We start from the raw sequence: 8,873 nt of genomic DNA, 5'->3' as shown, positions 1-8,873 counted from the left end.
CTGGCTCAGGCTCGGCGCCAGGCCCAGGGGGGAGCTCCTCGGGGACCCCATCTGGGGGCTGGGCGACACCTGCGGCTGGCACTGCTGCTGCGGCGGCGCCTGCGGTTGCTGCTGCTGCTGCTGGGGCTGCGGCTGCGGCTGCGGGTGGATGGGCTGGATGGGCATGGCGGCCTGCGGGTCGGCCTGCAGGTGCCAGTAGTAGGTGTGGGGCAGCTTGGGCGCCGTGCGCAGGGCCTCGCGCCAGATCTCGAGCTGCGCGTAGAGGAGCTCGCCGCCCACGGGCGCCAGCTGGCGGAACTGCGCCTCCGTCAGCTTGAGCAGCGCGGGGCCGGCGAGGTTCCAGAAGTCCAGCATGAGCGGCGGGAGGTTGAGCTGCGCCGCCTGCAGCTTGAGCCACTTTCGCACGTCCTCCACGCTCCAGTGGGCGGGGTCTGCAACAGAGAACATCAGTCATGAGCATGGTTGCCTTTGCAATCGCAGAGGCAGAGTGCACGCGGTCCGGCCGCGTCGCGTCACTACAGCCGTTACAAGAACACTTTTAAAATAACACTCTGGCACCAAAACACCGTTTCCATTAAAACATCAAGGCTTCATCTGCTACAATAAGTACCATTAAAGACTCTCGGCGCGGCTTCTAAAGTTCGCGACTTCAGAGACAAGTCCGCCATCTTGGAAAATGGGATGCAAGACGCAGCAATGTCCGCCGGCGCTGCTGCACGTCCTTTCGCTACGAGGAAACGGGACGAGTCTTGCTAGCGTGCGAAATCCCTGGACGCGGCGGAGATGTGAGCGAACTCGACGCCCGCCCTCGACTATGCACCTTCAGATAGTGTTGATGACAGAGTGCACACTTGTTGACGTCATCGCCTACGTCACAAGATCCTGCTCGGACCCGGGAGGAGCAGAAGGCATTTCCCGCCAACCTTAATTTTCCCGCTTAACCTTCACGGGTCAATCACTCGTATTTCGCGGCGAGAGGCGTCGTAAGGGCCGTAGTAGCGCCCATTCACAAAAAGCTAAGCCGAGCGAAAAGCGCTAAATATCGGAGCTAAAATTGTCCGCGTTCGCTAACTTGGCGCCCACCTCTAGCGCTCGCCTCCGCTCGCCCGCATTGTTTTATCCCCGCCGGCCGAGGGCGAACCCATGCTCCTCTCTCGCTTTCGCTAACCTGGGCATCATCATCACTACCCTCGCCTTGCTTCCCCATCTTAAAAAATCCCCTCGAAGCCAGCCTCTGATGCCCCTCTCTCGGTTCCGCTAACTTGAGCATCATCATCGCTACACTCGCCTTACTTCCCTATCCTTATTAAAACAAAAAACCTCCCTCTAACCCAGCCGCTAATCTCCTATCCAGACTAAGCCTTTTAATATTGCCGAAATTCCTCATTAACCCCCTTTAACCACGAGCTAAGCAACGTGTTTTCTCAACCAACACGAAGCGCCGCTAAAGTTTAGCTAACCTTCGCTAACTTCGCTCGCTCGCCTACCCGCTTCCCAAATCATGGCTGCTAACCTGACCCGTTTCAACGACACTTGTTGGGTGTTTTGTCAGTTGGTTTTCCCTCCATGTTTGCTCAGCGAGGGGAAAGGGGAAAGGGGAGAGAGGAAAGTAGGAGAGGGGAGGCGTGAGAGGAAAGGGGAAAGGGGAGAGAGGAAAGTAGGAGAGGGGAGGCGTGAGAGGAAAGGGGAAAAGGGAGAGAGGAAAGTAGGAGAGGGGAGGCGTGAGAGGAAAGGGGAAAGGGGAGAGAGGAAAGTAGGAGAGGGGAGGCGTGAGAGGAAAGGGGAAAGGGAGAGAGGAAAGTAGGAGAGGGGTGACGTGAGAGGGTTACTGGAGAGGGAGGGAGGGAGGGAGGGAGGGAAGGAGGAGGAGGAGGACGGAGGACGGGGGAGGGAGAAGGAGGAGGAGGGGGAGGGAGAGTGTGGGTGAGTGTTTTGTTTGTTTGTTTGTGTATGTGTGTGTGTGTGTGTGTGTGTGTGTGTGTGTGTGTGTGTGTGTGTGTGTGTGTGTGTGTGTGTGTGTGTGTGTGTGTGTGCGTATGTGTGTGTGTGTGTGCGTATGTGTGTGTATGTGTGTGTATGTGCGTGTATGTGTGTGTGTATATGTATAAGTGTGTGTGTATGTGTGTGTATGCGTATGTGTGTGTATGTGTATACGTATGTGTGTGTGTGTATGCGTATGTGTGTGTGTATGGATGCGTACGTGTGTGCGTATGTATGTGTATATTCGTGCGCGCGTGTGCGTATGCCTGCCCCTAAACCACACAAACACCCCCACCCACCCCGAACCACAAACCCTCCCCACAAGTATCCTTTCGAGTCCCAGCCCGAGAGAACCGGGGCGGGGTGTGACGGACAGAGAGCAGGTGTGGCTGAGTCCTCCCTACACAACGAGGCCGTTGTACCCTGCCCTCCCCTCCCCCCCCCGCCGGGCATCCACTCCAGTGCCCATCCACCCACACAAGGGCCGGTCTTCTCGACGTCTTAAGTGTAGGGACTGAGTGCCAGGCTCGGTGGCGCCATCCGCGCTGCTGCCGCGCCCGCCGCTGGGGCCGCCGCTGCGCCTCGGCTTATGGATGTATATATTGGGTGGTGTGGATTTATTGTCCGTATCATGCATATATAATATAAATATAAATAAATATATATATATATATATATATGTATATATATATACTTACATATATATACTCACATTTGTAAGTATGTATGTGTGTGTGTGTGTGTGTGTGTGTGTGTGTGTGTGTGTGTGTGTGTGTGTGTGTGTGTGTGTGTGTGTGTGTGTGTGTGTGTGTGTGTGTGTGCGCGCGAAAACATGTAAGAATACAAATAATTATTTTTTTGATCTTAATACACATGTGCATGAGAAAAATAAACAATTATCAATAAAAGAGAGAGAGAGAGAGAGAGAGAGAGAGAGAGAGAGAGAGAGAGAGAGAGAGAGAGAGAGAGAGAGAGAGAGAGAGAGAGAGAGAGAGAGAGAGAGAGAGAGAGAGAGAGAGAGAGAGAGAGAGAGAGAGAGAGAGACCCGACTCGCCCCAACACCCGCTCTTCCTAACTCCAACTTCCCCATTCATTTACAGTGTACAATCATTTGAAAAAAAAAGAAAAAGAAAAAAAAAAACATATCAAATTACTATTCCAGACATTGTCCACTGTACAACACGCATCTCACAATGACTGTCAGAAGCGAGCGTTGTGAGGAAATATCGACTCTATTACAACCCGATAGAAGAGCAGTTTTCCCCGAGTCCCTTTGACATCCATAGCACGGGATTCTAACCCTTAAAGCCTTCGTCCATAAGACCGAAATCCCCGCGTCGTAAGCTTCACCCCCCTTCCTCCCACCCAAAAAAAGAGGAGAGAGAAGTCCGAACCGAGCGAGCCAAAGTCGCCCTAATCGTAAGGACACCGAAGGGCCAGATTGCCTCCCCCCCCCACCCCGAGTGCCCAGCCAGCCCAGCCAGTGCTCTGCCCGGGCAAAAACTCCTCAATCTGCAACTTTAGCATTTGCAATACCCCAAGACCTGATCTTTGCGAGTCTCTCCCACTCGCTCGCTTTCTCGTTCGCAAAACTGGTGGCGCTGTTCGGGTGTCATTGGAGAAAAAAGTGTCTTTATGGAAAGTTTGATTGAAGAGATTGAGAGAGGGAGAGGGAGAGGGAGAGGGAGAGGGAGAGGGAGAGGGAGAGGGAGAGGGAGAGGGAGAGGGAGAGGGAGAGGGAGAGGGAGAGAGAGAGAGAGAGAGACAGAGGAGGGGGGAGAAAGGGGGAGGGGGGAAGAGGGGAGGGAGAGGGAGGGAGAGAGAGAAGGAGGAGTTAAGGGGAAGGGAAGAGTTGAATTTGGTTTTGGTGGAGGGAGGGGGAGGAGGAGGGGGAGGGGGGTAGACTACGCCAACAAGGTATAGTCTTGTATAGACAAATGAATAGATCGATAGACAAAGGGTGGGATAAGATAAGAGATAAGAACACAAGAGAGAGAGAGAGAGAGAGAGAGAGAGAGAGAGAGAGAGAGAGAGAGAGAGAGAGAGAGAGAGAGAGAGAGAGAGAGAGAGAGAGAGAGAGAGAGAGCAAAAGAAAAAAAGGAGAGAAAGAAGAAGAGAAAGAGAAAGAAAAATAAAGAGAAAGAGAAAGACAGACAGAGAGACCCAAGTAACAGACACAGAGAGAGAGAGAAAGGACGAATCTGAAAGTTTCTTCTCAGAATAAAAAAAAGGAGGTAGAAAGAGAATGTCGAATACGGGTGATAAGGCAGAAATTCAGTCCGTCTCTCGCACTTCCAAAGCACTAAGGAAGACAGTAGGAGGAAGAAGAAGTTAAGTCTTGTCCGAGTGGCAGAACCCAAGCCACCTCTTCCTCTTCCTCCTTATTTTATTTTTCTTTTCTTCTCCTTTTCTCATTCTCCTCCTCTTTCTTCTCATTCTCCTCCACTTTCTCCTCGTCCTCCTATTCCTCCTCGCGTGACCAGGAGGTGGAGAAGGAGAGGGAAAAGCAGAAAGAAGAAAGAAAACGAAAACGAAAAAAGAAAAAAGAAAAATACAAAAGAAAACGATAACGAAAAATACAAAAAAACAAAAAGAAAAACAGAAAAAGAAAGAAATAAAAGTACCCACAAGACCAGCGGCGAACCCCCTAACCCCCACCCCAACCCCCTTACCCCCCACCCCCCCCTCTTCACTTCGAGAGAGGAAAGGTCAAAATAACAGGTGAGTCGCAGGTGAAGTGGGACTCATCACTGGCGACTTATGGGAGTGAAAAATGTCAGCTGATGGACACAAGGTATGGAGGAAGGACGGCAGGAGGGATGGATAAAGGGAGGGAGAGGTGTTGAGGAGGGATAAAGGGATGGGAGAGAAGAGGGGAGAACAGAGAGGGAGAGGGGGGAAGGGGGAGAGAAGAGGGGAGAACAGAGAGGGAGAGGGGGGAAGGGGGAGAGAAGAGGGGAGAAGAGAGAGAGAGAGAGAGAAAGGGGGGAAGGGGGAGGAAGGGAGAGGGAAGGAGGGAAGAGGTAAGAAGAGAGAAGGAAGGAGGGAAGAGAGAAAAAAGAGAGAAGGGAAAGAGATAAAGAGAGAACTGGGAAGAAGAGAGAGAGGAGGAATGAAGAGGGAAGAAAAGAAATAGGGAGAAGGAAGAAAAAGGAAAGAAAAGAGAACGGGAAGAGGAGAAGAAGAGACAAACGGAAAAAGGACAAGAAAACAAAAACAAAAACAAGAAAGAAACGAGCGAGGGAAGGAGCGAAAGCGATCAGAAAAGAAAGAGGAAGGGAGAAGGGAGAAGAGGGAAGAAGAGCGAAGAAGAAGAAGAAGAAAGAGAAGGAGGAGGAGGAGGAGGAGGTGGTTATGGACGGACGTGCAAGAACAAGACGCATTCAAGGCCATTCTTGTCATAAAGCCTACACTACCGACTAACGATGGATGGGGGACGAGGGGTGGGGAGGGGGGAGGGGGAGGGAGGTGCGGGGTGCGTGCTGGGTAATGGTAATAACAGTGTAGGGAGGGAGAGGATGCCATGGGAAGGAGGGACGGATGGGAGGGAGAGGATGCCATGGGAAGGTGGGAGGGAGGAGGGAGGGAGAGGTTACCATGGGAGGGAGGGAGAAAGGGAGGGAGGGAGAGAGAGGATGCCATGGGAAGGAAGGAGGGAGGGAGGGAGGGAGAGGATGCCATAGCGAAGGAGGGAGGGAGGGAGGGAAGAAGGGAGAGGTTACCATGGGAAGGAGGGAGAATACCATAGGAAGAGGGAAGGAGAGACCACGAGGAGGGAATGAGGGAGAGAGGACACCATAGGAAGTAGGAAGGAGAGAGGGAGAGAGGGAGGACACCATGGAGAGAGAGGGAAGGAAGGAGGGAAGGAGGGAAGGGAGGGAGGCTCTTGGTAGAGGAGGAGGGAAGGAGGGAGGGAGAGTCTTAGAACAGAAATAAGAGACTTTGGAAATCTCAACATTTAAAGAGGGGGGAGGGGAGAGGTCTAAACAATGTCCTGATCAGGCGCTCGTAATAAACATACATATATAGATAATACATAACATAAAACGTAAATAATAAAACTGTGTGGCGATATGTTCTGTGCGTATGTGTGAATAATGGACTCCATCATGTTCATGTTGAAGCATGATGCTGAGTACTGCTTTAGACGTGTGTGAGAAAGATGGAGAATGTTGAGTAAGAAGTAGTAGACGTGTGTGAGAAGGATAGAGAAAAATGAGTAATACATTTTAGAGGAGCATGAGTAATAGGGGAGATAATTAGTGAGTTTTAGACGTGTATGAGAAGGATGGAGAGTGCGTGTGGACGAGGAAGCGGGTCTACTCACCACGCGGGATGTTGAGGCTGTCCGACACGCGGTGGACGTCCCTCCTGGCGTGCTCGAGGGCCAGCTCCACGGTCTCCAAGATCTCCTTCTGGCTGGCACACCCCGGCGAAGGCGCTGCCGGCGACCCGCAGGACGACCCGACGCTCACCTCCTCCTCGACCTCCTGCTTGACGTCGACGAGCGTGTCGAGGAAGCTCAGGTTGTCGCTGGAGGGGCACGTGAAGCCGATCTTCTTCTGGGCGTTGTCCTCCAGGCGGCCGCGCAGAAGGGGGTGGTCGGGGTAGGAGCCGTAGGAGGTCGGGCTCAGGCTGGAGCTCAGCGCCTGGTTCTCGGCCAGCAGCTCCGTGATGTTGATGGAGGCCTCGAAGCCGTCCTTCTTGGGGGCGGAGGGCGGGCGGGCGTAGGGGGACACGTGGTGGGGCGACGGGCCCGAGCCGGACACGTGCATGGGGCCCGGGGGCGACATGGACACGTGGTGCTGGGCTTGCGGGGAGAGGGACAGGTGGGAGGTCGGGGGGGAGGGGGGCAGGGACACGTAGGTGGTGGAGGGCGGCGGGGAGAAGGGCTCCTCCTTCACCTTGTCGAGCTCGCCGGGCAGGTGCTGGGGGGAGTGGAAGGAGGGGGGGGAGTAGCAGGGGTCGGACCACTGGGACGGGGAGGGCACCTGGCACTCGCCGTAGCCGCCTCCTTCGTGGCCGGGGCTCAGGCTCACTCCGGGGACGGCCTGATTCATCTGCAAGAGACAAAACGCAACTTTATAGCACTTTATAGCAACTTTTACAGCGCGCTGCAACGTCGACAGCGCCCTGCAACAATTGTATCACAGGCGCGACCCGACCTCACCAGCTGCGCGCACCGAACAATACCATCGGCCTATCTTTACGGCCGATCTTAATGGAAACTCACACCCGCACGGCAGAGTTCAGTCACTGGCCTAACGCAAGGGGCGAGTGGGCGAGGGAGCGGGGCGTCGCGAGGGGCTGACATGACCGTGGGCGGCCGAGGAGGAGGAGGAGGAGGAGGAGGAGGAGGAGGAGGAGGAGGAGGAGGAGGAGGAGGAGGAGGAGGAGGAGGAGGAGGAGGAGGGGAGGAGGGAAAGGGAAAGGGGGAGGGGGAGGGGGAGGGCGGCATGAAACGACTACTGAAGCCGATGAAGAAGCGGGGGCTGAATTGAGGCAGTGTCCAGGGCGAGGCGGAGGGAAGGGAGTGTCTCGGCGGTGGGGAGGGCATGAAGGGAGGGGGAGAAGGGGGGTGATGGCGCTGAGACTGGGTAGCAAGAGAGGGGAAGGGGGGGGTGAGGCGAGGAAGGAGGGGTGGGCGAAGGGGGGGGGGAGTTGAGCACATACTGCGTAGCCAGTTGCTGCATGAGGGGGGTGGCAGAGAGGGGGAGAGATGTTCATGGGGAGGGGTAGGGGAGGGAGGGAGGGAGGGGGGGGGTGGCCGGACGGGAGATAGGGAGAGAGGGGGGGGGGAGGGTGATGACGCAGTTACCAAGCAGACCCCCCGTTATGTGCCCACTACCCACCCTGCCCACACATATCCACTTACAGCACCGCACCTCACACTCGCCGCGGGAATCGAGCCAGTGCCCCTCGCCGCGATGCCCACAATCCCCTCTAAAAATCACTTCACTCTCTCTTCCTTCTCTCCCTTTCCGAAAAATGAAAGATATATTCGAGTTGGTAAAAGCATCCAGAAACTGACAAACACTCGCACACACACACGACCCGACGGTGTAACTTGTTGCTGAGAGTGGAATCATGAACACTGCATGACGAAGTAAAAAAAAAAAATCTTCAAAAAAGAGCCATTATCCACTTAAATTCCTCCTCCGAAATCTAAAACATCCCATTTATCTGAAAGCCAATAAATTGAACTAAAATCCACCTTAAAATCAAAAGCTAAATGAGCACATCACTAAAAGAAATTTTACATACGAAGTTAAGTTCTAGTCGGGCCAGAGATCTCGTTCGCTCGCGCACTGCCAGCCAAACCACCTGTAGCTTTCTCTTCCTGAACTCGTCCCTTTTTCGCTCTTCCAAGCCACCAACCGCCATCACACACACCTCAAAATCAAGATACAAGACAACCCCTATCACTTACCTCAGAATACAGAAGCGTATGCATCATAATGCAAAAAGGATTCAGAAACTATGTCTCGGAGCACTACAGAGTACGTCTACTCCTGTCGGTCCCTCAGCTCGGAATAATCCTAGTGGATGTCGTCACCTGCACTAGTCTTTTCGCCCGCTCTGACGTTCCAGAGGTTGCCGGCGACCGTTTGCGAATTTGGCCTCGTCTTTTCGAATTTTGGAGCTGGGGGTTAATTTCGCGACAAAAGAATGTTTATCTGCATTCAAGACTATTAATTTGATATAGAAATAATATAAATTAAGAGTGTATTTAAAACACGATGTGATAACCCGGTGCCAATGACGTCAATGGTAACCATGACAACGCTGGCGCAGCGACCAAACAGTGCACAGAATATAATCCACTCCTGTGCTCCAATTGGTTGAGAAGTTTCAATGTTGTTTTACTCAAATGAACTTTATTTGCACAATTG

General features: G+C 53.4%; 1 protein-coding gene across 2 annotated transcripts in view; it reads right to left on the bottom strand.

Moving 5' to 3' along the window:
• The window catches only part of LOC113813105 (DNA-binding protein D-ETS-4-like), a 14,859-nt gene extending 6,301 nt beyond the window's left edge, over positions 1 to 8,558 (bottom strand). Inside the window, exons 1-3 of one of the 2 annotated variants that reach the window (XM_027365046.2) lie at positions 8,411 to 8,558; positions 6,308 to 7,040; positions 1 to 431 (exon numbers count right to left, since the gene is read on the bottom strand). The exon at positions 1 to 431 is cut by the window's left edge and continues 259 nt beyond it. In XM_027365046.2, coding sequence (XP_027220847.2) covers positions 1 to 431; positions 6,308 to 7,040; positions 8,411 to 8,437 — 1,191 coding nt within the window. In that variant the 5' untranslated portion in view covers positions 8,438 to 8,558. Of the gene's footprint in view, positions 432 to 6,307; positions 7,041 to 7,213; positions 7,310 to 8,410 lie in introns of those variants that run through there. The other variant, XM_070141189.1, reaches the window with a different exon arrangement.
• Between the last annotated feature and the right edge of the window lie 315 nt (positions 8,559 to 8,873).

Source organism: Penaeus vannamei, chromosome 27 (assembly GCF_042767895.1).
Source record: "Penaeus vannamei isolate JL-2024 chromosome 27, ASM4276789v1, whole genome shotgun sequence".
In the NCBI taxonomy this organism is placed as follows: Eukaryota; Metazoa; Arthropoda; class Malacostraca; order Decapoda; family Penaeidae; genus Penaeus; species Penaeus vannamei.
This window is presented reverse-complemented; position numbering and strand designations above follow the sequence as displayed.